Source organism: Lipophrys pholis, assembly GCF_963383615.2.
Source record: "Lipophrys pholis genome assembly, chromosome: 9".
Lineage (NCBI taxonomy): Eukaryota > Metazoa > Chordata > Actinopteri > Blenniiformes > Blenniidae > Lipophrys > Lipophrys pholis.
Genome location: NC_137639.1, coordinates 20,686,765 through 20,714,099, shown reverse-complemented (window position 1 = coordinate 20,714,099; position 27,335 = coordinate 20,686,765). Strand labels below are relative to the sequence as shown.

Sequence of the window (27,335 nt, the reverse complement as noted above, 5' to 3'; positions counted from 1 at the left end):
GTAGTGTGCCTTCCTCTCCTCCTCCTTTGATCACCTCCACCAGGTACCTCTCCCATCCGCTTTGTATGGGACATTTTTTATGTGATTTTTCAGAAACGGTGATCCGAATTGTGAACAAAAGCTGTTGCAACTTATTCCCGAACGTTCGCATCTTTTCATATGTTTTTTTGTGTTCGTGCTCCCAACGGTCTGGGACTAGTTACTTACAGAAAAAACACCTTTGCGCCTTGCCACTAAGGCAGACACAAGAATGAAATAAATCTCAATTGCCCACCAGGATAAAAATGTATCTTCTGCTCATTAAACAAAAAAAATGCACACAGATAACCTTTGACACATAATTAACATTGACCATTGAATTTTGAGAAGGTGATATGACAGAACACATTTCTATTGCTACTGAAACAACTAGAAAACATTTAAGGCATAAAAAGAAACTGTCTAGTCAGTCCTCTATTGTAGTCTTTTGTTGTGGCAGTGTACATCTGGATCATCAATGAAAATGCCAATTTTTTTTTATCATTTTTTAATTTTGTATGTTATTTTTAGGATGTTTTCAAATATCTATTTTATATATATATATATTTCCGGTAGCATCGCTGTGCCGCCGGTAAGCCGCTCGGAACTCAGTTTCCCATCAGCCTTTGCGAGCGTTACGTCGTCGTGCGTCACCTCCCAGTTCCCCCACCATCGTCGCTGTACAGAGGAAGAAAGGGGGAGACGGGCTGCACACTAAGCGCTGTGAGTGTAGTCTTTATTTATATAGAATATTTAAATACACATATAAAGCTTCAGTGTCTGCCGGCGTGGCTGGTGACAACGCTCAACCTTGCCCCGGCTTCAGTTCACACAAATATGAGCGGCAGCGGGCGGGCCAGGACCAGCTCATTCGCCGAGCCTCCCGGAGCTCCCGGATCCGCCGCGGCCGGTGCCGGATCTGCGGTAGCCGGCGGAAGCTCGACAGGAAAAACTGGGGCTTCGCAAGCCAGTGGAAGCAGCTCGACGAGCTTTGGGAATCTCAAACTACCAAGTGAGTATCGCTCCGTACTTCTGAAATCAGCTCGATTTACAGGCGACCACACGGGATTGGATCGAGCCCTTTTTCTGCTAAATATTTGAGTAAAGTGTGTTTGATGCCGAACATTTTAGAGGAGCTAACCGCTGTTAGCCTGCTGTTAGCTGGCTGGCTAGCCGCTGTTAGCTGTCCCGCTAATGGGAGCTCTGTTTTTTCTTTTTTTTATTAAAGTAGCTTTGCGATCAGGAGCTTTTATCCTGTTGCTCAAAAAATGTGTTCGCTCAGAAATAAGCCACGGATATTTCTACATTAACAGTGGCGCTAACGTTTTTAGTTAACCGATTATTCAGCTCGCCACCGTAAGGATAGTTTGGGCTTATCCGTGTCTATAATTTCCCTCATTAATGTGAGACATTGATTGAAGCTCGTTAGATTAACATTTTCACAGACTGAACTGTTAAGAACCTGAGCTAAGTGTTTCGTCCTCCTCTCCCCATAATTAAGCTCCATTTAGCAAATGAGGAAAATTAGGTGTTCTGTAACCTGATGGGCATAATTCAGATTTTTGGTTTGAGATCAGCATAATGATCATGTTCTTTCCCCAAAATATGTTCTATGTGCTCCTGATGCCTGTTCATACAATTAAATAGACTTCTCTGTTTAGATTTTGTCAGCTGCTTTGTGATTTTAATCCTCCATGCCACACTTAAAACCAAAAAAAGAGGAAAATCACCTTATTTGGATGCTGCAATCAACTCGATGACAATTTCTGATCTATTACATGCGTTACAGCCTCACTACCCCCGGGTTCAATATGTTCTAAATTATAGTATTTGTTGATTAACCTTAAAGAAGGCCTCAAGGAGGCTGTGTACTTTTTTTGTGTGGATAGTTGGGATACAGTCACTCTCTCCATCATTTTGACGCCTGTGCTCGACACCCTGGCTTGCCAGCAACAGTCCTTCCAGTTAGTTCTGCTGGTGTGAGGACAAGAACTTGTAGTGTGATTGGGGGGGGTCATGTGGCTACATGGTGCTAACAGTTGGCTGAAGATGTGCAGGTTTAAAGAAATTGGAAAAGATGGAGGATTAAAGCATCAGTGACATATTTGGTCATTTTCATCTCAAACTGATTGTCACACTTGACAAAATAGCTATTGAAGAAAATTGGCACTAAAATACATGTGTAGATGCTACTAATCAACAGATCTTCAGGTTAATTTGCATCTGTTGACTTTACAACACTGTATGACTGTCAGGGTGTGCACACTGTGAAGGCATTGTTCTGCCAGGTTTTAGGATGTACCTGCAGAACACCTTCCTTACACTGTTAAGACTGTGTTAACGCCCCTTTATTTGTCCTTCAACTACTTTTGCCTGGCGAGTTTCTCACAAAATGAGTGGATGAATCTAAACCATAGCCGTTTTTGATTTAACTGGCAAAACAATCTAATCAAGCAAATCCCATTTTGTGTTTGTCATGTGACCCTAAAATTGATATTACTGATAGCCTGAATCAACAATCATCACAAAAGTTTTGATTGAGAAAAAATAAACAGAGTGCAACTGTGTTCCTGGGTCAACACAATAGACACTTTCAATCTGAAAACTGGAGGTCCGTGTTTTAATGTGTTTTGGAGGGGTTGCTAAAAGATAACAACTTTTTAAGGCACTGGATATAGGCCTGCTTTCTGTTGCCCTTGCCTGTTACCTGACAGTGGTGGCCTTGAGGTTAGCGATGTGGACTTGGTATCGGAAGTTCGCAGGTTCGATCCCCATGATGGAGTCACCGCTGTGCCCCCCCACGTGAGATTCAAAACCAGATTTTTATTTAATTTTCTTAATGGGTTCAACTACACACATTATCAGACAGTTTCAACTGGGAGATGCTGATATTGTGATAAAAGAGAAGCACAATTCCTCACTTGTCTTTTTCACATCCACACAGCTGGACAGCTATGGTGTGACGTGGGAGTCAATGTCACTTAATCTGTTCCACCAAGTTGGATGACATGGATAATCCGTTGTCTTTCCTAAGAGAGGTGTGGGAGGAAAGGGTTTCAGATACAGTTCAACAATACAAAATGTAGTATAAAAAGACCTAGTAATTTAGACACCCTGCCACAATTGCATCACTGATGAGTACAGGTTTTAAACTGTCTCGGAGAAACAAAAAAATATGTCAATGAGAGTGACTAATCGGTGTCTTTGTCAATGGAGAAAATGAGTCGAGACGAAGGGGAGCTTAGCTGTGAGAAAGGCAGGACTGAATGTATGAATGTGTCGTTCTTTTGACTGATCGTAGACTTTGGTAATGGCGTTGGTCACCACAGTAGTCATCAAAGATGACGAAACAAACATAAGTACAGTGTAGATTTTTAAATAGTAACTAGCCCGTGCTATATTTTATCTTATTCTGTGGAATTCCTTCAAGCAATGTCTCACAAAGGTTAAATGGAGCATGAACATAGTTTTCTTAAGTAAACTGACCGAGAGCTATGCAAATCACCAGTAACTCTCGTTTTATTACGTCAGTATAAATACTTCATCGTCATCTCAAAGTCACAGTTGTCTCCCTTGTATCTGTTACTTACATTTAAGTTTATAGTCGTCCTACTTATCCCAAAATATAAAGTCATGCCTCTCTATTAATAGGTATTTATTTTTGAAGTATAATGGGTTTTTCCTGACCCATGTCACTTGCTCCCACCAGTTTCAGTTTGCAACTGCCTTCATTGTAACATTTTGCTGAAATTTTTTATTTTTTCCACTTTTGAATCATTAGCAGAATAATAAGATTTCAGGAGAGTTGATGCTCCAACACAGATTCAATGACACCAGCTTAATATCTGCTTATTGCTATCAGAAGATGCAACAAACAAACAGTGATGGTATGAAGTTCAATGTTTCTGCAGCGCCGACCCAGCATGTCCCGTCCTTGTATTACCTTACATTGAAACCAATTGCAGTTTGTTCCACCCAGTGTGGTTTATTGATTACAAATTTCACTGTGACAGAGCGGTCAGAGAGGGTCAATCCTCAGCAGAGACAAAAACTCTGTGTCAACGTGTCAGAATTGGTGATAGGAGAGAAAAGGCTGCGTTTTTGCTTCACAAGAGTGCCATCTTGAGTCTGTGTGGCAAAAATGAAAAGGTAAATGACAGTATGTCTGATGGCTAATGTTCTGATCTCTAAATGAAGAGGTGTGAGTTTTCCATTAATTCATATGGAACAACTTCCTTTTTAGATTTATTACGAGACACATATGTCGTACATATAGGCTTTTAACACTAATTGTTGTAGTACACTGTAGTATTGTGGCATTGTTTTTACCCTGTTTTTACTCACTGATGGTTTTATTATTATTTTTAATTGTGAAGCACTTTGGTCAACCTTGGCTGTGGTTTTAAATGTGCTAAATAAATAAAATTGGATTGGATATTACACAAACTGAATGCAATAAAATATATTATTTGAAAATATCAGTTTTTCTTAAGACTAGATTTTGTTCCAAACCAAATACTATACATATTAGTAATAAATGTAGAGAAAATACTTGAAACTGTTCAGTTTATATATTGTGAGTGGGGGAAAAAACTGACAGAACAATGAACTTCTCGATGCTTTTCTAATGTTTTTTGACAAGACAGTATTTTTTAATACTTTTTATATATATATATATATATATATATATATATATATACTCATATTGACAGTCTGGTCACTTAAAGCAGCTTCTGTTGTGCTGGGAGAGAAATTAAAAGGCACCAGTAGCTTTAGAGCGATTTAGCTGACAGTGTAACTCATCATGGCTCCCAATGAGGAAAGACACTAACAGGCCATTAATGATGGAATATTAGGCTTAATTTATTGCACCACCTCCAATGATTTTATCGAAGAGAATGTGCTTTTGTTTGCCGCGAGTAAACAAGCTCCAAGGTGATTGCTTATTAAGTGTGGGTGTGATCAAAGTCACCGTGCTCATCCTTTTTGTCTTACTCATCGGGCCTGCGTTGACATATTAGAAAGCAGAGCCGTTCACTGACAGCTGGGCAGAGCGCTCATCTTTGCATTCATTATTCAAGACACGATCATGCCACAGCTGCTCCATATTTAATGTGCTCCCCTCTGATTTAACTTGTTTAAAAGGAGTGTGAAAGTGATTCTCAAATAAAGCACAAAGGGACCGTGTATTGCGGCGCGGTCGCAGAGCGGCGTGCAGGAGCCACACGGCGTCTGATCCCCTAGCTTAATATTTCCTGCTGACCCGAGGAGGGAGATCAGATCTAGGCCAATCACGTGGCTGCGCTGCTGGCTGCTGTTTACTGCTAACCTTGAGAAAGTTTTGCTCGACATTTTTAGAAATGGAAAAGGGGATTTTGTCATGCAAGAAACGGTTAACTTAACTTGGAAGCTTATCTAGTCATACAGGCAGAAGTAGTAATTGAAATAGTTTGTCTCGTGATTTGGAGGAAACAGAAACGTCTGACTTCCATTTTGAAATTTGGAGACGTGCTGGAGCTCTGGAGAGGCCCTGTTGAGACAGGCAAAGTGAGCAAGCCGTGGAAATGGTAGCACCTCTGGGTGTGCTACTGTCCACACAATTTCATCACAGGCTCTGACAAGCCTTTTGGCAACGGGCCTCTTCCCCGCTCCTCTTCCTCTTCCAGTGCCGGTGCTTCTGGTGCCCATTTGTCAAATCATTCTTGACCCGACACTGTCAGGGGCAGAAAACACTGAGCAGCTACTTGACCCAAACTAGAGCTGTCACCCACTGTTAGAGCTTGTCCGTCTCACTTTTTCTTCTGATTTCCTCAAGGTTGAACAGTGACACTGTTCAACTAGTTGAAAAACACACACCTTTTTATTCCTCGCTGTGAAATCCTCTCTGAAGTGCTCCTCCTTGTCCTTTTTATGTAACGTGATCACAGTGCTGGAGTCACTTTACTCAATTCCAGTTCTCCAAAATGAATGTTTTTTTTTTGTTTTGTTTTTTTTTCGTTTTAATTCATGTTGCATTTCGCTGAAGCCAAACTGACTATTTTCACTGGGCTCAGAAGTGGAGCTCAGAAAACACTGAATGAAAGCGTATTTGAAGTTTGGGATCACAGAATAAACACAGGTGATTTTCTTTTAAGAGGCCAACACGCAGCAGCAGCCGCAGTGCTCGTCAGGTGGTTGGACAGCATCAGAAAGCCTCTTCCCTTACGCCTTTCCAGTGTTGGATGCTGGTCATTCCCGGGTCTTTATGAAACAGCCAAGCTGGTGTTCACACCAACCTGAAGCTGTGAGTGCACAGATTTTCAGCCGATGCTGCAGCTCTCTTTGTGAAGGTCTGTCCTGCACAATGTGTCTTTCTTTTAATTACTTTGCTTCTCCTTTTACTGCACCCTTAAATGTGACCGTTTGGCACAGCTACAAGCTCTTAAGCTGTGTTCAGAGTCAGGCAGCTTACTGTACAAATCTGGTTTTGAATCTCACGTTTTTTTAGGGAAATTCCTCATTTTATCACCTTCATTTCATTTAAATACATTTCTAATACCTACTCACACTCTTCTGCTGTATATTTGTAGTACAGAGTACAACTCGGGAGGTTCTAATCTGTCATATTGACTTTCAGCTTCCCCATTGTTTGAAAAGTCGTTGATTCCCCAAGACCCTGAACAGGATTGAAACGGTATAGAAAATGGATGGATGGAAAGTGTTTGTTTAAATTATGTGCAACTATGTGCACACTGTTAAACTTCAACTTCTCCAAACTAGTTATAGTCTATAGTTATGTATAATCCGTCTGCTTTGGGTCTCAGTGCACTGGAGCGGCTCACAGCTGTATATGGTCTAATGCAGAATAGTTTCTGGGCAGGTTACCAGTTTATTACAGAGAAAACGGAGAGACGGACAACCACAAATACTCACATTCACACCTCTATGCTAATTAGACCATAAATGGAGCTCAGGTGCATTAGTAATGTGTCCTTGGTGTACCCACATGTCACAGGCCTGAAAGGAAAAAAATGCATTTTAGGTGATATGTGAAAAATAATATCATAAGTCATGCCAGTATTTGTCAGGCAGATTCACATGTAGGTTTGAATGAACGCCAATGAGGCCCCCCTCAAAATTACACCAAACATAATATTATTAAACACTGAAAAAAGAGCTGAAACCATCTCTCTAGCTCTAGCTCTAGCTCTAGTTCTATAGTACATACCATTTGTCCACTAGATGGCACAAGATGAATCCAGCGAGGGTACCGCCAAAGAACATCCATTACTTATGTAAATTGAGTGACGTAAGTACAATGTCGCTGAAGAAAAAAAGACTCCACAGTAAAATTTTAAGTAAATTATGAAATATGCAGCAGAAAATGGAAACAACAAAAGACAGTTAAAAGGGTAAAGTACAACTCGTTTGTTTGATCGATCGCTATGAGGCAGATTCTGCAAGAGAGGATGAGAACCCGGTACGATGATAATGTAGCCTGCCTTCAAAGTGGTAAAATGTGAATATTTTCTGGGCTGATTTGCCTTTGTTTGGAGCAGGGGTGGGTAATTAGTTTTACTGAGGCACCGAATGAAAAACCAAGGCTATTGTGGAGGGTCAAGTCACAAGTTCAACTCGATTCTGCTGAATATTATTTTAAATCCAAACGAAAAGCAGCGTGTTTCATGGCTCTAATAAGCCGGTGTTTCCGCTCTGCATCAGACAGATTTTTTTTGTTTGTTTTTTCTCCTTGTTTAATCCGGTAACGCTGATTCCAATGACCCGATTGCTCTGAATGAAAGACGGCCCTGATTATAAGACGGCCCCAACTTGTGTTTTTCCGACCATATGTTCTTTTCATTAAGATGTGAATTTTATTCTCTCAGGCATTAACATTAAAAAGCCATGGGACAAAACAACTGTTAACATTTTTAAATACCTTTAATGGGAAATCAACACACATGCACTTGGAAGTTTAACTTCGCTGAACCTCCCGGATGGATGGATGGATGGATAAAAAAAAAAGTACTTAGATGTTCACATTTTCTTCTTTTAGCAGCCATTTTTCAACACTTCAGCTTGGTAATATTTGCTAGTGAAGACTGATGAATTTGTGCCGCCATTACAAACTCCATACAATGATTAAAATAAAGCAAATATAAACAGAAAAGCTGTATTATACGTTTGTTTTACTGAAAGTTTCTTGCTGACAAGCAAAGGTCCGCACAATACACAGGATTAGTTTCCTCACTTTTTAACCATTCTTTGAACTGACTCGACAGTTTACATTTTTTCTCCTCATGAAGACACAACACCTTGTTGAGAGCAGAAGTTGTCAAAATGTTTTTGCCTCACTTCAGATTTAATGGGTTGGGTGTTTTTCAGATGGCTACCTGCACTAACTAAGCCTGCAAAGACAGATATTGAGATTGTCGTGTCACACTGAGGTTGAGTTCTTTTTACAGTCCACATGAATCAGCACACCTCTTACATTCTGGCTTTCGCATGTCTGTCCCCACCTGCGCTGCAGCGCCTTGTCAAGATATCAAGAAGTGAAGTAGAACAGCCTGAGAGGAACTCCTAAAGTGACTTTACTAATGTATTAGCTGCTCCGTCTTTCTGAATTCTAATGTTTTTGGTTTGTGGTAATAGTGACCTTTTATCTCTGATGCATGGACCCGTGTTGTATATGCAAGTCACCAGTATCCAAGAGGTTTAGGCTTGTCTTCCCCCCCGCGGCGGGGGGGGGGGGGCAAAGTGTTGTCTGAATTATCAGGAGCGCATTATCGTCCTGGGGAGTGTGTCTGGGGAGCCTGCACATAGGTCACAGTCGTTTACACTGGGAGCACCATGTTTGTTAATGTTCAGTCTCTCTCTCTCTCTCTCTCGCGTCTCTCTCTCTCTCTCTCTCTCACTCTACTCTCTCTCTCTCTCTCTCTCTCTCGCTCATCCCTCCTCACTCTCATCTCCTCTCTCTCGCTCGGGCTCTCTCTCTCGTCTCCTCTCTCTCTCTCTCTCTCTCTCTCTCTCCTCTCTCTCTCTCTCTCTCTCTCTCTCTCTCTCTCCTCTTCTCTCTCTCTCTCTCTCCTCTCTCTCTCTCTCTCTCTCTCCTCTCTCTCTCGTCTCTCTCTCTCTCTCTCTCTCTCTCTCACTCTCTCTCTTCTCTCTCTCTCTCTCTCTCTCTCTCTCTCTCTCCTCTCTCTCTCTCTCTCTCTCTCTCTCTCTCATATATATTTTTATATATATATATGGCTGCACCAAAGAGAACCGTGTCACAGAAATGTTGCCATTTACAATCTATTTCCAGCATGCTTGTGTTTTTCCATGCATTTGCATGTATGTACATTCAGGATAATAAGTGAGTTTGCGTTGTCCCCCACAGGAGACAGTGGCAAAGTGACGACGGTGGTCGCCACGCCCGGCCAGGGTCCCGATCGCCCTCAGGAAGTGTCCTACACAGACATAAAGGTTATAGGAAATGGCTCCTTCGGAGTGGTCTACCAGGCTCGCCTCATCGACAGCCAGGAGATGGTGGCAATTAAGAAAGTCCTCCAAGACAAGAGGTTTAAGGTAAACACACTTCTCTAGTCCGACCGTTACATTCATGTAAAATACTGCTGTTTTTCTCCGTCTGTGTTTATCTCACTTTTCCTTTCATCGTTACAGAATAGGGAGCTGCAAATTATGAGGAAATTGGACCACTGCAACATTGTGAGGCTACGTTATTTCTTCTACTCCAGTGGGGAGAAGGTGCGTTACACACGGTATACAATGAATTGGGGTCTTTCTTTGATGTTTTGTTGCCTATGTATTTGGTTCAGTGAAGATTTTTTCTTTTTCTTTTTTTTTTTTTTTACAATAAATACATTATTTCAAATAATTGGAATTCAAAAACTTTATCAAATCTGCTAATCAGTCAGGCCTCACCATGTTTCTTTAAAAAAAAAAAAATGTTTTTAAGTTATTTAAGTGGGCCAAATGATTTTTGAAACGTTAATGACATAAACTGTTTAAATGTGTGTCATACACCATTTTCATACGGCAAAATTAAGGGGTTCAAATCACAGGAGAAGGGTCTGCATGCGTCCCCTATTCCCTATGGGCTGCACATTTGGAGGTTATGACATTAATGACAATCTCACTGAGTTAACAGAGTACATAGAGTTAAACAAAATGCCAAAAAAAAAAAACCATGGCAAAATCTTGCTGGGCACTTCAGAACTTAGTTTCCCCATATAATTGAGATTTTACTCCAAAATGATAAAACATTTTTACTAAATATTACAATATATATTCACACAAAATGAACTTGATTTTTATTTCATGAGGGTAAATTTAGTAGGGCGAGCCTACATCCCATTCAATATTTAGTGTCAGTAATAACATTAATGGTAAGTATTTATTTGTTTATGCATATCCTTATATTGTGACTGTATAAGAAAAGTGAAAACTCTTTCTTAAAGAGACAATAGCAAAGTGTACATGATGTGCTGGAAAGACCTGCGAGTGGTTAAAAAATGTTGAAAACATCAGTATTCTGCGAATACCTCCCATGTGCACATGTGTGAAATGTATTTCCTGGTCAGAAAAATAAGGAGGTGAAAACTGGTATGTGGTCAACCTTTAGCATGTCTGCGGTTCACACAGCCAACGATCAGATGCCAACCTTATTTTCCGGACTATAAGTCGCACTTTTTTAAGTTGTTTGTCCGGTCACACAGCTTAGCAATTTGTACATCAAAATATACCCATTAGTACCCACTGGGACCACTAGATGTCACTGTATGACAACAGAAAAACCTCCCTAACTACCGTATTTGACTGACCAAGAGGGGCTAAAATTACTTTCTTTGCTGGTCAGTAGGAAAAAAGGGTTTAATAACAAATACATTTATTTGTCCCCAAATTCCTGAGCTCCAAGAAAACATCCTTTATATCCTAGTTAGGATCCAGTCACCTGATTGTTGACCCAAATCTGCACTAAGCTCCCAGCAACACACTCACTGTGTGATGAATGATTTTCAACTTTCCCCTCAAAGTAAAGAAAAGTCGGCTCGTAGTTCAAAGCACAAGATGCAACAGCTCATTACTTTGGTTTTAGATTTGGCAACAGTAAGTCTGACTTTACCTCCTCTACTCAAACAGTGTTTATACTCCTAAACCTCATATTACTTTTGTCTTTCTGCTGACATAATCTGGCTTGCAATCCTCAAGTATCCATAACTCCCAGACAAAAACAATCCGAGACATACGGGTTTGTGCCCACATACTAGTCATCGTGGCGTTGCCCATGATGTCTGAAGTACTGCTGTCCAATCACAGGTAGTGTTTGTAACATGGGCTTCTTAGCACAGTTTAAATACACATAATAATGTCAAATAACTGCTCGGGGTTGAAAGTTATAGTCAAACTTTTTTTTTCCCCCACATCTTTGGTCAATCACTTTAGATTTTGTGAGATAAAAACTGCATGTGAAGTGATATGATCACACATTTTAACCTGCAACTACTCACCCCTCTGTCACCATGTTCCCTCTCCTCTAGAAAGATGAAGTCTATTTGAATCTGGTGCTGGATTTTGTCCCGGAGACAGTGTACAGGGTGGCTCGGCACTTCAACAAGGCCAAGACCACCATCCCCATCATCTATGTTAAGGTGAGTAGAGATGACAGGCGGTTGTTTGCGGGCATTTCTTCGCTCTCGCTGCTATTATCGAAAGGCTAATTCACACTTAAGCTTTCATCATTAACTGAGACACATGATGTCCTCAGACGCTGCCTCGCAGGTCAATCTGCAGACAACCTACCCTTACATTGTTTTTATACCACTTTATCCAAGTTAAGGTTCCAGAGAGGTGGATCTGATCCCAGATAAGATCAAAGGTGGGGTAGAGTCCATCACAGGCCAAACACATACAGACAGACAACCACATAAATTCATGCCTACAGGCAGTTCAGAGACCGCAGGTCACCCAGTGAGTCTAAAGATAATCTCCCGATGAGGCGAGAGAGCGAACACGAAACCACCTCACGGCACACACACACACACACAAACTAGTCGTCTTACAGCCGCTTTGCTAGTAGAGAAATGCATTGTAGTGAATATCCTCGCTGGTCTTTGGCGAGTCTTGGCCTCACAACTGCATCACATTCTGGTATTATTTTTGAAAGAAATGCACAGAAGACAAACAGTGTTGAAAGTCTCTGAAGGATCCTGCTCTACAAGTCAAGGAGCAGGTTGTTAAGAAATCTGCGCTTTTGAGTTTCAAGGATACTTGTGGTAATACTTTAAATTCTCCAGCATTAGAAGTCGGCCTGCAGCACTCACACAGGCTGTGTCGTATTTGCACTTATCCGATTTGTACTTGACGCTTTTTAACTTGTTTTTTTATTCGCGCCTGTTATAACTCTGTCCTGACCTCCTTCGGTACAGTAATAACAGGAGGTGGATGTTAATATTTCATCCCGGGCTTTTGAATTGAGTTTCATCAGTCGTGCAAATTCTGCAACAAAGTGGCGGAAGCCAAATTTCTGCTCAGTAATTGCCTTTGGATGTAACAAACAGCCCGGGTATTTTCCTGTTTGTTTTTCCACAGACGGCTCACTGTTTCAGGATTATGAAAGCAGAAAGGGAAAGATGGTCCCGGGGGATATTAATCTGTTTGCAATACCCTTGGTTCCCTGTCTTAAAGGGTGCTCATTTTCGAGTGTGTTTGTGTGTTTACTGTGTGTGAAGCGGTGGAGAGGACATTATAGCTGTCTCATGGCCCATTTCCCTACCTCAGCCTGCTGCTCCCCTGTGGCTTGGAGATGCATGCTGATCTCTCTCTCTCTCTCTCTCTCTCTCGCTCTTTCTCTCGCCGCTGACATCCCGCCTTCCTCCAGCGACACACTTCCATCACAGTGTGCCTGGGGTCTCATCCCTCCCACGTCCCCTGGGTCTCATGTTTTTACCATGTTTCCCTGCTGTCTTCCTCAAATCTCTCCACTCTTATCCCCCCACCTCTCTTTCTCTTTCTCTCACTGCCCTCGTTTTAACCACCATCTCTCATCCCTCTTGTCATCTTGTCGGTAATCATTTTGTAATCTGGCCGGCCTGCTGTCACTGCATCATGTGGGTAATAATGATGATAATGGCGACGATGACGACAGCGATCATTTATCATATTAAGATGCTTACAGTCCCGTGTTCCACCGGCACATTAAATAAGCGCACACTTAACTGTTTGGATAGTTTTTTATCTCACGCCAACATCATTGACCTAGGGTGTGTAGACAAATGTCAAATAAGAGTTTGGATGAGGATGGCAACACGTCTCCGGGGAGAATCTTTCACCCTTGTGTTATTTTGGTGTGGAAGCACGCTACTGCAGGCTGCGTCAGACACCATGCAGCTGCTTCTTTCAACACACACCTATACACTGCTCTCAAAAGCAGAAATAGGGCGCACAGAGCTGTGACTGCCACATCATGCAAATCTACACACACACACACACACACACACACACACACACACACACACACACACACACACACACACACACACACACACACACACACACACACACACACACGTACTTCCTTTATGACAATACATTGTCATTTAATCAATCTGATAAAATCATTGAGTAACATTTGCTTGACATTGTTTAGTTTTTTTTCCTTGCTTGTGACTCATTAAAATGCAGCAGCACTGTGGCATGTCAGTGGAGCAATTGAAAGTGAACCTTTTTACTTTCGCAATATTTTCATTTTTATGAAATGATTTTCATGCGAAAGCTCAGATCTTTCTCTGTGGTGTAGCTGCGGGCGGAGTGCGTGTTCGTGTTGAAATTGACCCTGAGCAGTTTGACAGTTTGTTTGCAGGTTACAAAAATCTTGAAGTGCTGAACTTGGTTTCCTCCAGCTCAGATCTTCTTCCCACTGCACATTTCATGTTGTGTGTCTTCGTACAGGATGATATTCCATATCTGTAGATTAGAGTGGACTCGTACAGAGAATTTATTTTCCGCCCTGGAGACTACTAATCTTTTCTGCTTGTCAGCATCGTCTGAGCTGCAGCAAACAGTGTCTCAGCTTAATAAAGTTAAGAGAATTAATCATTTTTTTATTGATTAATCCATCCACCCATTTTCTGTCCCTTTATGTGCCCCAGCTTCCATTTAATTTATTGAATTGTCCTGCTGTGACATATGGAAATGAATGTGATTATCTTAGCCATATTGTCCCAACTGGATTTCTATTATATATTAAGCTGGTGCATCGTAAAAACCGGAATTAAATTGTGATATTAAAAGGAAACGTCTTTAATTTACATTTGCCGGCGCTGCAGAAACCCTGATGGAGCTCAGCTGATGCGTGGAGAGGCCTGACCGCTTTCCTTAAATGCTGTTCTTGGGATTTCTGTTTGATTCTGTCCAACTTATATGCCTTTGTGTCCACTCCCACCTCCCTCAGGTGTACATGTACCAGCTGTTTCGCAGTCTGGCTTATATCCATTCCCAGGGCGTGTGTCACAGAGACATCAAGCCTCAGAACCTTCTGGTGGACCCAGAGTCGGCCATCCTCAAACTCTGTGACTTTGGCAGGTCAGTAACTGATGCACCCCGTGGATACGTCTTGTCTTTTTGGCCTCTTGTCACCTTGATGACTGTTTGCGTAGCTCTGCGTGTTTTTCACATCTTGATTCATCCACTTGTGAGATGACTGGTGTTTTGTTTTTGTTTTTGTTTTTGTTTTTTTGCGATCTTCTAGTGCAAAGCAGCTAGTTCGGGGAGAGCCCAACGTGTCCTATATCTGCTCACGGTACTATCGTGCCCCGGAGCTCATATTTGGTGCCACCGACTACACGTCCAACATCGACATCTGGTCAGCCGGGTGTGTTTTGGCCGAGCTGCTGCTGGGCCAGCCCATCTTCCCCGGGGACAGCGGCGTCGACCAGCTAGTAGAGATCATCAAGGTGCAAAACAATGCTGTGAACACGTGTTGAAGCTGTGGTAAACCTCTGACGTGCTATTAAATGAATTGTGCAGTGCAGTAGAAACTTTACTCTTGTCTTCTTTTCCATCAGGTTTTGGGGACGCCAACAAGGGAGCAGATCCGGGAAATGAACCCGAACTATACAGAGTTCAAATTTCCACAGATCAAAGCGCACCCTTGGACAAAGGTATGCTCCTGTTCCTGGACAATAATAACGCCACATAGTGTCAGGATTTAGCTACGATCACTAGGAGCCTGCTTTTAGTCTCCTCATGGTCAACATTTAACAGGTTCAAATATGAAATACAGATTGATTTTATCCCCCCTGAGAAGATTCAGGTAGTTTCATGTGTTCTAATTCCTCCCTTCCTCCTGCCAGGTGTTTAAGCCTCGTACCCCACCAGAGGCCATCGCCCTCTGCTCTCGACTGCTGGAATACACCCCCGTGACCCGGCTGTCGCCACTGGAGGCGTGTGCACACGCCTTCTTTGATGAGCTCCGCCAGCCCAACACCCGTCTGCCCAGTGGGCGAGAACTGCCACTCCTCTTCAATTTCAGTCCCGTTGGTCAGTTTTCCCTCCGCTGTCACTCTGTTTAACCACATACTTCTGTCTTTTTTTTTTGTGTGGATTTTCACACATTTTGCATGATAAACCTCATAAACATGTCAGGGGAAGGTTGCAGGGGAAGGGACAGAAGGGAAATCAAAGACCTTTAAAATATATTTGAAATTAACTTTCAGATTATTAAAAAAGATATTAAAAGCAAGACAACTGTTACAAGCATTTCAGATATTGCATTCAAAAACTTCAGTCAGATCCAAAACAATACATTGTATTTGAAGAACACAAAGCAATGTTTGACATGTAATATTAAAAACAGTAGCTTCAGATGATCCTAACTATAAGTTGTTGTTTTTTTTGTTTTGTTTTTTTATTGTTATGTTGCAGTAAGCACTGATTTATCTTACATGGATTTGATCCTGGTGACTCTAAATGAACCGGTTTGAGTCCAAGAGAACCTACGACGGCTATGAAATTCACCTCAAATTAGCAACAGCTGTTCTAAAGCTGCATTTATTTCAAACCCTCCGCACAAAGCAGTTAAAACGTGCACGAACATGCTTCTGGTATTATATGATTAGTTAAACTTTTTTATTTGTCTTTTGTGCCCTCAGAGCTGTCCATTCAGCCCCAGTTGAACTCCACGCTCATTCCTCCTCATGCTCGTGCACAGACATCGCCGGCCTCACATGGTACGTACCGCACTAGAAATGATCCTCTCCTTATTTGCTTTTGTAATACCGCAGGGATCTTGTGAGGAGCTCATGGCTAATGTGCTGTAGTCAGCAGAAAATGAGTTGAGAATGTGAGTTATTGACTCCCTATAAGTGTGTGATTTTGAATAGAATTTACAACAGAGTCAGAGATGTGTTCACTGACTTTCAGGAGTCGAAACCGTTTAAAAATGAAAAGATCTTAAGTGATTCACATATATGAATATGTATCGCCGTCAAGGTTGCAGTTCACACCTCTTACAATTCAGGATATTTGTAACTAGTAGCGCTTGAAATTACTCCGCTCCCCTGAAGTAGCTCTCGGTTTCCAAAAGGTGTCTGATCCCTGCTCTGATGTAACAGTGACACTTCACTCATCATCTCATTACTTCAGTCCTACCTTGATATTAACCTCAATCTATTTTACCCTTGTATATATTGTGACAACCCGAGGTGACGACGATGATAGTTAATCTGTGTGCTTCTTCTCTCCCCCTGCAGAGGGCAGTGTGTCAGACAGTACCGCCCAGCCCAACTCAGCACCTGGATCCATCAGCAACAGCACCTGAGCAGCCATCCCTCTGTCATGTTTTCAGTTTTCCTTTTCTCTCCTCTCTGCTCCTCTCCCTCTCAACCATCCTCCCGGCTCCAAACCCTTAAAATAGAAAAAGGAAATTACTAGACACCCCCCCACACAAAGACACGGCGTCACAGTTTTCCCTGAATGTAATCCAATTTTTCTAAAAGAAAACAAACCCTGCTGCTGCCCAGCTCCGGAGGCCGCCGGTTGTCTTCAGGACATTTAGGTTGCTGTGTTTGGGTTTAATATAAGCAGCAGTGTTTCAGCCCGAGCCGGTCCCAGAACGACTGGGCCAGATTATGAAGAGAAGAGGATCGTGATACATGTAATGTGGATTTTCTGTTGTATAAGAAAGTTGACTTTTATCCTTTTTTAAGTTTGTTATATTTGCATTAGCTGTTTTTACGTGTGCCATTGATTGGGATCGTGATTGGCTGTAGAGTGAAGACTGAAAGGCCTGATTAAAAATGACAATCAACCTCAGTAGAGTCAACAACACAAAAAGAAGAAAGAAAGGTGCACTTGTACTGTACATAGTGTTGGATTGTACAGTCCACTGTGTGGATTAGTGGCTTTTCTGTCACTTTTCTACAATGAACTCTACTCAAGTTGTCAGTTCACTGATCCTGTGGTGAACACATGGTGGATTTTTTTTTTTTTTTTTTTTTTTAAACATCCCACTTTAATACCACAACAAAGACTCAATTTCTTGTCCATGTCATTTTAGATAAAAAAGGTTTTAAATTTTATTACAATGCAGAGCACCACAGCCTCTTTCTGTGTTCGTCCCTCAACTGCCTTTTTTATGTGAACGGGGGGGAATTTGTCCGAGCGGAGCGCACTTGTTCAGTTTCCTCATTATATATAAGCTTGCGTCTATATTGGTTGAGCTGGAAACCAAGCGTTCTCATGTTAATTGCACATCTTCGAAGGGAGTAGAGGGAAGCAGAGGGGCAAGTGGAGGTGTTGGTGTGGGGCTCCGCTTGCATCCGACACACAAGCCTCAACGTCCTCAGATGTCATAAGCGGCGCTGCCTCACACTGTGAGGTGAAGTCACCTCGTTAATTATGTCACTTTACCGCGTTTACCGTTCATATCCGTTTGATTATGTCGAAGAGAATAAAAAATGGCCGCAGGGGCACGATGGACCTACGGGATGTTTTCACTGCTTTCACACACAGCCACTGACCATGCAGGACTTGGTGTGGATTTTCACGAGGCCCTCTTTGCTCTTTTCAAGTCAGCCTGCCAGTGACGCTCATCATGTTCCTCACGTCCTGTAACGCTCAGAGAAGAACGCTTCGCTGTCGGCACGGGCGACTTCGACTCTCCTCCGGTACACAGACGTGCATGTTCAGTCCGAGTCGACCACAGTGTGTTACTTCCACTGTTATCTGTCAGAATCCGACCACAAATGACCTACAGAACCCCCACCCCACCCCACCCCACCCCACCCACCCAGATGACCCCCAACAGCTTTTGGAGCCTCCCCTCCTGTCCCTCCTCATCTTCATCCCTCTGCCTTCTGCTTCCCTCTCTCCTCTTCTTCTTTTTTTTTTTTTCCACTGCTAAACTGTAAATATCATGTACCTTTTATTTTATTTTGTTATTATTGTTATTATATTGTTGTTCTTGTAATTTTTTTCTCTCTCTCTAGTCGACCGGCGCAGCAGCTGCCGGACTGTTTATCCTCAGTCGCAGTCTGTAAATATGATTTCATTTCAGTCCCTGGTTCAAGAGGGGAAAACAGAACAAAATGTCTCATTTTTATTCTCTCTCCCGTCATTTCTCTCTTCACAGCTTTTCCCTCGTCCCCCCCATGATTTGATTGTTATCCGTTTTATTTATTGTATTGTGCTTTTTAGAGGGGTGGGGAATCTTTTTTTTTTTTTTTTTTTTTTTTTTTTTTGTCCATCATAGTAGTAAAATTAAGGGATTTTATTTTTGCTTCGCTTCACTTTATTTTTTTTTAGTCCAGCAATGTCACATGCTAAACACTTCCACATCCAAGATACTGTATTCAGATCCAGGTGTTGGCGTGTGTTTTCCCATCAGTGGTCTTATATGTTTGCAGGTGCACGTATTAGCTAACAGGTGGAAGAGTTTTCCATTTAACTTCAATGTGAAGGGAATGTTACAAACCTCTGGATCTGTGGGGGTCACAGTGTTTGGGACGGAGCACGGATCACCTTTTTGTGTGTGTGAATGTGTGTGTGTGTGTGTGTCTGGAGGAAAGGGGGAAAGGCATCTTGTCTATTGGCATAGTTCATCTCCTTTATCTGGCTGTGTTCTGTTTCCTTTATTTGCTGTATGATGCGTGTTGTGTGAGTGTAGCAGGTCTCGCCCGTCTGGGTGTCCTAGGCTTCACACATGCTGAGTCTCTTGAGCACAGCTGCAGGGAATGTATGTGTGTCTGTATATGTGCCGACAGAACGTCAACATTACTCTCTGTGCTTATTCCTCAATGGGTGAGCTGAGTCAATGTGCTACTTTCATGTACTTTTATCATCTCCTGATCAGTCACTTTTTGTTTCTAATTTGCTGTGACTCTGCTCTTTTATCTAACGGTGCTTCAGAAAGGTCATTGTGAGATCATTAGGGGGGGTTCTAAGTAGCTTTTGGATTACTTTACAGTAACTTTACATTCCTCCAAACCATTTTGCTAGACCTAATAGGCTGTTGCTGACTGCTCGAGCACAAATCTGGATTAGGAAAGAAAATTAGACACTCGCTCACCAATAAACTCGGTTACAAATGTGGCCGTTACACTCTGTAAACTCTTAGTTGTCATTAACACTATACGTGCACCTTTACGTACCTGCAATAATGTTTGTTTTTTTGGTGTTTTTTTTTAATTTTGTGTTCTCCGAGGGTTTAATTGGAGCAGGCTCGGATTATAACAGCCTGGCATATCCACCGCCGCTCCGAGCAGTGCTGATACGTCCAGCCTCAGCTTTCCGCTCACAGCCAGCAGAGCTGCTGCAGCTGGATCCTGTCGCACATCAGCCTGCAAAGTGGAGTAATGAGCACTAAAGACTTGATGGAAAGTGTCACATCAGCTCTCCGATCGGTACACCCTGCAGTGTTGGGCTCAGGAGTGGAAAGCAAACTGTGAAGTAACACAAAGGTGTTTTTTGTTTCTTTTTTAATTTTTAATTTTAATTATCTTCCCATGACCTTTCCCTGGCACCGTGCTGTCGCCCTTGTCTGAGGGAAAATGTGTAAAACAGAACAGTTGGATAAAGGAGATGAAGAGAGAGATGGAGGGAGAAAGACAGTTTTTGTTTGTTGGTATAAATAATTAAACTCATTAATAAAGTGATGAAACTGTTGCGTGTGTCGAGTTCATGATCAAATTTGAGTTCTGGAGTCCTGCCGTTGCTGCGTTTGTACGATAGAAAAATACAAACGTCACCTGAAGTCTCTCACACAGAACATGACAGAACAGACAAAGCATCAAAGACATGATCAAAGTTGTCCCTGTTGCTGCTTCCCATTAAAAACGCTCATGTTTTATGCATTATTCATTCACATACAAGGCTTTGACTCAGGCTCAATTGTGGATTTGTCAAGCGTTATCTGGACCTGTGCATTTAAAGAAATATTCAAGTTTTAATTCCAATTAAGCAGTGATGGGAGGAAGCTTATGAAATGTAATGAAAGTGAGATTTCAATTCACAATCTTGCAGTTTTATCTTCTAACATATCAGAGCTTCAAAAGTTGACCTGCAGGATAAGCAACCCTAATTAGGGATATCTTAACCGAGGTGACTGAAGCGTCTTGTTTAACCTGCCGTGTCTCTTCGGCTGCTCTCTTACAGATTTGGCCAAAGCAGGTCAACTTTAATGCAGGATGCCGTCCATGCTGCAACCAGGATTCAAACTCAAGGTCAAACCTTAACTATCAGGTATAGATCTGTTTGAAAAAGATCAAAAAATAATGTGTCTTGTTCACATTTCATGATCAAGACTTTGACACCGTTCTGTGTTTGCAGAATGTATAAATTCTTGGCTAATAGATTTTAATCCCAGAGGGACAATGGCATTTTGGTTATTATCACAGTTAAAAGCAAATGAACCTTTTTGTAAGCAGAATAATTCATGAAGATTGAGGAAATTAGAAAGTCACTTAAAAACAAAACAGATTGTTTGCAAAAAATAATTAGAAAAATCAAATACGAATTAGCGTAAATGAAGCATATATTTGTTTTAATTAATTGTTTTGTGGGTACCTTTGCTAGCAGTGCTTACAATCATGGTAAGCAAACCTGTTGGCTTGAAGTGAAATCAAAAATGAATGCAGAATGAAGAGCTTCTACAGGGACATTTCAATTCCTTTTTTTTTTCTTTTCTATTAAACTCAAGAAAAAGCATCTGGTGGAGAACAGATCGCCGTGTTCACAGATTAGAATATGAGTCACTGTCATCAGACAAAGGACACTGAAATATTTAAGAGTGAGTGAGACAGCACGAGCGGCAGCTATTCAAAACCATGGAAGAAACTGCTTTCTATGAAGAGATGTTTTCATATTGAGCACAGCCGAAGTGACTCGACCCTCCACAGCAGTCTGACTTTTTCATGTGGCCCCACAGGAAAAATTGATCACCCACTTCTGCTCTAGAAGCTTCTTTCTCCCGCCTGCCGTCAGTGTCTGACAAGTGGTCTGCCGCGCTGCTCTTAGAGGTTTGCAGGAGTCATTTTTGCAGTTGGTTTGACTCGGGTCAGGACTCCCTGTAAAACACATCTTTTCTGTTTGTTATTGTTGGTTTGCTTTGGACTGTTGTTCTGCTTAAAGAAAACCAAAAATAAAAAAACAAGACTGTCACCTGGTGCCTGTTCTCGACTAGTATTAGACCCGTGGTTTGTTGTTGTTAAAACTTTGTGTTAAACAAACACACAGTCTGCAGACTAAATCATTCGTACAGTGATGTACCTGTTACCAACACATGTTTTAGTAGAACAGTATGACTCAGTAAGGCATATACCATTCCAAATCATTTTGAAGCTATAAACAATAAGACAATGTGTTACTTTGGTCATTTTTGAAACTTTTCAACAGATTTGACTTGAAAAAAATGTGTCGCTTATACAGCATCCAGAAATCCAAATCATCCACCTTCCAGCTTGACCCATTACCAACAGTTCTAGTTAAGTCATGATGTCTGATAACCGCCATCATCTGTTCCTCCCTCACCGCTGCTTTGTTTCCTCAATCCCTCAAATCTGCTGCTATAACCTCAGTTCTAAAGAAACCCGACTCAGACCCTCAACAACCTTTGTCGCTTTTCTAATCTAACATTTTTCCTCCATCTGAGTGCAGCATTTGACACCATCTCCCACTCCATCCTCCTCCACACACACCCCTGGACAGGTTCAATATACCTCACCGACAACATTTGTTCAGTTAAAATCTTTCACATCCCAGCCATCTCCCATCTCCCCTGGTGTACCCCAGGGCTCTGTCCTCGGTCCCATCCTCTTCACTATCTATCTCCTCCCCCCTTGGCCAAATGTTTTTGTAGCTATAATATTCAATTCCACTGTTAGCCATGACACCCAGCTCTACGTTTTCACCAGTCAGTAGACCGATGTCCCAAATGAATGTATTTACTGCCAAACATCCACTTAACATTGATGTCACAGAATATATTAAACCTTCAAAGATACGACTGATGAATCGTCAGAAAAGGCATTAGGTATGTGCATTTTTGTCTAAACGCAGGAGAACAAGGTCGAAGCTTCAGAACCAACTGTAGTCAAACATCATCAGGCCGAAGTGCCAGATTGAATCCCACCTTGTGATCAGTGTGGAAAGGAGTTTGTGCTTCAGTAAAAGTGGGCTCAAACCATTAACAAACCTTTTATTTCCTAAAGACGTTCAGTTTGTCGTGCTGAATTTAAAGCAGCATACCGTTAATGTGTTTCGCAGTGAGGTTTCAAATGTGCAGAACATTAAAATGCTGTTGGTGGGTATGAGTCACAGGAAGTGTTTTTCTTGACATGTAGGAAAGCTTTTAATGACAGGATTAATAAAAAAATAAGCTGCGGTTGTGCTCAGCAGCAGAGTCGGTGAACTCTTGAAAGACCACTTGAATAATGATGGAATCAGAACGGTTGTTATGGAAACCATGCTGCTGCAAATGTCACAGACAATGTTTTTGACCTTGACTGATGAAATCTTGTGGCTCCTCAGTGTGATTATATCAGACGTGCGAGCGAGGGGCGGGGGGTTCCTGCGACGGTTCACGGGCGACCAGCAGTACATTCAGTTCTGTCGGTGCTGTTTTCCAGGAGCCGGCTGCCACTCCTTTCCACTAACAATCAACAATCACAGTGAGTTCTGGTCTCATCTGGCTTTATCACTTAAAGAACCTTCAATGCACGTCTCAAAAACATCAGATTCTCTTTGCAGCTGCTTCACAAGTTAGTCTTCCCCACACTGCTGTCTGAGACGTTTCATTTTTCAGCAGAAATCTGCTGCGAAAGAAGAGCAGGATTTAATGAAGTCTCAGGGTGTCCATGAACTTTCTTCTCTTGTCTTTCTCCATGTCCAGTAGAAAATATTTATAGGTTCAGGCAGAACCTTTGCTGCAAGGTGCCTGACTAAATTTTCCTGGTTATCTTTACCTCCCGGCCCTCAGGTCCACCGCTGATAAATTAATACTTTGTCCTTGTATGGCCTGGCCCAGTCCGTGATCTCGCTTCATAAACTCAGGCCTCACATTGACATTGTTGATGTTAAATCAGAACGTGTGCAGGTATTTACGTGATAGTGACACGCACACTGAGGTCGAAGAGTTTAGTTTTTTTTGTACTTCTGTAGGCAGTTATGTCCTCTGCAGAAAACCATCATCCATATGTAATATATTCATGAATAGCTGGGTTCAGTTGGTAATCCCACCTTATATCATCAGTTTCCGGCTGCACGGTGGTCCCTGTGAGCCTTTCAGTGTGGAGTTTGCGCGTTCTTCCCATGCATGTACGAGTTTTCTGTGGACACTCCGTTTCCTTTCAACATCCAAAACTCATGCATGATTTAATGTATTCAGATCAAGAAATTTGTGTAATCAATCTTTGCCTTATGAATTGTATAAACAGTTTTTTTTTTGTTTCCACCAAAAACTATGCAAGGAGCTTCGTACACTGGCATGGTTCAAATGATTTCAATTAAAAGTAGTTTGGAAATCCATAAAAGAAACCAAAATGTTACAGCAGCATCACTTTTCATCTCATACTGCAGGAGTATACATGAACGAATGTCGAGGAAGAGATACTCTTGTAAAAGTAAAATATTGCATTCATGCCAATGTGGAAAGTATTCACCAATAACTTCACATGAATGTGATAATAATTACTGAAAATAGTTTTATTTCATTGCAATACAAAATACAAACAGAAAGTGTACATATAAAATACAAATGTATTTAGTTCTTCACACGAAACGAAAGTGTTATATTTACATACATAATACTAACTATTTTTAATACAGAAAGATAATTATAATATATAACTATGAAATATTGGAGAAGGGGGTAACATTAGATAGGTGTACTTCTTCCTACCCCTTTTCAGGCATGTTAATCAGATGAGATATGTATGTGTGTGTGTATGTATGTTGATAAATATGTGTGGGTCTACGTAAATATAGATTATATATTTTATATAACAATATTTTCATAAGCTAAAATTTATTTATTTATTACCATCAAATGGTGTGTATACTTTTTGGTGCGTGTACGTGTACAGGGATATTGGATATGTATGTGATTGCGCAAAATGTATTAAATGTCACATGCCTGAAATCAATGAATAAAAGAAAAAAAAAAGTGTTTGCATCACTGATAAATTATAGTTTGGATAGGAAACAGAGCTATTAATGAATTAAATTATTTAGCTTTTTTGTTTCACAAATGTCAGATTTATTTTTTAACAATGATATAAATATATATTTCTATTGTATAACAAGTTTAGTTGGTAGTTGTAGTGAGGCGGTTGGCATATTCCAACTTCAATTCTGAGCTCCTGGTTTGCAACTAGTTCCTTCGAACAGTCCAAGACAAGCTTTTGAGGGTAACTGACAAGTTAAATAGTTCTTATAGGTGTGAATGTGAGTGTGTGGTTGTCTGTCTCCAGTTCTCTGATACCCACTAATGGACAATAAGCGGATGAATGGATGGACAAAAACATCTACCTTGTATAACATCTATATCATTGATGACGTGTTCCCATAGCCATGAAAATAAAGGTAAATTCTTGTTCTTTACTTTTATCACAAAACCAAATCTGCAAACTTTCCAAAGAGCATGAAAGATGAAATGTCAGCCCCAGTGTTTCTGAACTCAATCTATCAGTGATATAATTTCAACAAAACCTCCAGAACAGGCGTCACCAACACGACTGTCATGCTATTAATACTTGAGCACACACGCTGCTGCTCCTGGAGGCTTGAAGAGGGGCAGATGTGGAGGAAATAACACAAGGAGATGCAGATAAAAAATCAATGCTGCGTGTCTTTGCAGATTGGACAAGTGACCTGTGTGACTTCTCCTTTTACAGTGTGGCTGAACTCAATCTGTTTGGAATGTTATGATCCAAACCTCCTCTGCAGCCACTAAATGGCCCGATAACAACACGATTAACACTTATTAACACTTGAGCACAAACTGCTACTCGGGAGAAAAATACCCCAGAAGAAGGCGCAGGTAAACAATCAACGGGGCGTGACGAAGTTATCCTCCTCCTCATGAAGGCTTGCAGGCTCTGAACCGTAACCTTCAATGAAAGACATGTCTGCGAAGTCACAATCATCATGCTTTGATATGTCAAGGTTGCCTGATGTTATTCTGCGCTGTGTTGTGCAGTTTTTGTGGAGCCTGAGTGGCCCCGGCCCCTCTGGCTGAATGCCCGGCCGGCTCTTTAATACCATTTGGAGTCAGGTTAAGCAGTCTGGAGGAGCTGCTCATCTTCCCTATCAGCCGATGAGGCGTGCAGGGTGCACTGTGTAATTCTGGGAAATGAGTGGAGTGTGCTAGTCTATGCTTCCTCTGACCTCTTGATATAATACATGATGTGGCAGAATGGAAATACACGACGAAGCTGGCTGTACTCACTCTGAGGAGGGTAAATTTGATAAGCATTCAGCCATATAGTGTAGATTCAATAAAACCTCTGAGGGTTTTTCAGGGGAAGTTAAGCCAGAAGAGACAGCTGCTGCTGATACTTAGCAGACAAATTCTGCTTTTAGTCTTTGAAGAGCTGCACTGACGAACCCCGAGGTGGCATGTTGAAGGCAGTTTGCGTGCCCGAGAAAAACAATTTGAGGAATCGTACCAATTATAGCTCTGTAGATTCTGATCGATACAAACTGCAATGTGCATTTTGCTGTCATACTCTGTCTGAGGCGTCTGCTCTTTCTCCACTGTTTTTATTTCCCTCCTGCTGCATAGGAAGTTGAGTGCTATTAGATGAGAGGCACTTGGACCCGTTCAATCTGATTACTCCTCCCTGCTGAATATAAAGAGGTGGATGCCCTAAAATTGGCACTTGGATCAAAAACATGACACAGTGTATGACAGTGAATAGACTAATATTTACTCTGTAAATTGATTTGGAGACCCACGAGAGACTATGGATATGTTTTACCAAGTTTGGGACTACCGAAGAGAGGTTCACTTGGGGGAAATAGGAATCGTAAGTGACTCACAGTGAAATGCAGGTCAGTGTTTTTTCTTCAGTCCATCGATTCATCTTCTAAACCTCTTTACCCTATTCAGGGCTGCAGGTACTGGAGTTGATCCGAGGCTACAATGGACAATATAGTGTTGCCAATTTTACATCAAATTCATGACCATTGGTTCCAAAGCCCCATCCAGACTCCAGAAAAACAACCTGCTGTGCACTCAGGAACCAGGCCAGGCCCCAGCCTCCACCACCCGTCCCAACCCAGCCCAACGTAACCACCACACCAGGAAGGCCACAGGACCAATCGGAGGATAACTGACAGACGCCCACCACCCAACCTCCCAGCAAGCCACAGTGCATTTTTTTCTTTCTTTTTCTAATGGAAGTGCTTTATTTTTCATAATGTTGTAATAATGCATTTTACCTGTTCTCCTTTATTTAAATTGTCTGAAGAATCATAGAAATGTAAGACTGATAATAACATTGTATCGTATGAATGTTTAGTGTAATAAGAATAAGAATAAATACAATTTGTATCATGACACTTCTGCTTTTCTCGGTAAAACACTGTTATTGCTAACGTAAAACTAAAAAAAAGAAGGCTACAACCATGTCATGTTCTTGTCAGTGGAAATTCAGCTTAGTGGTAAGTTATCTCAAAATCCTCCCTTTGTTCAATACTATATTGATTTTCCCATCATTCTTCAGCAGTAAGCTATCTGTGAGTGTGCCTGCACATGTTTTCTCCATCTTCGATTATCACATGGGAGCGTGGTCCATATACATTCAAATTAGCTTCATATTGGTAGAAATAGAGGTTAT

At 41.5% G+C, this 27,335-nt stretch overlaps 1 protein-coding gene across 1 annotated transcript; it reads left to right on the top strand.

Annotated features, from left to right (window-relative positions):
• Positions 1–701: 701 nt before the first annotated feature.
• gsk3ab (glycogen synthase kinase 3 alpha b) lies at positions 702–17,982 on the top strand. The gene is made up of 11 exons (XM_080470992.1): positions 702–741; positions 845–1,030; positions 9,380–9,567; positions 9,664–9,747; positions 11,541–11,651; positions 14,453–14,583; positions 14,750–14,954; positions 15,066–15,161; positions 15,354–15,540; positions 16,152–16,229; positions 16,752–17,982. The coding sequence occupies exons 2-11, from the start codon at positions 856–858 to the stop codon at positions 16,817–16,819; spliced, it is 1,323 nt and encodes a 440-aa protein (XP_080327118.1). The 5' UTR covers positions 702–741; positions 845–855; the 3' UTR covers positions 16,820–17,982.
• Positions 17,983–27,335: the final 9,353 nt, after the last annotated feature.

Excerpts from the sequence above, each read along its gene's own strand:
- gsk3ab (XM_080470992.1), top strand. The coding sequence starts at position 856 with ATGAGCGGCAGCGGGCGGGCCAGGACCAGCTCATTCGCCGAGCCTCCC. Across the intron at positions 1,031-9,379 it reads TGGGAATCTCAAACTACCAA|GAGACAGTGGCAAAGTGACG; the intron begins GTGAGTATCGCT and ends TGTCCCCCACAG. Across the intron at positions 15,162-15,353 it reads AAGCGCACCCTTGGACAAAG|GTGTTTAAGCCTCGTACCCC; the intron begins GTATGCTCCTGT and ends TCCTCCTGCCAG.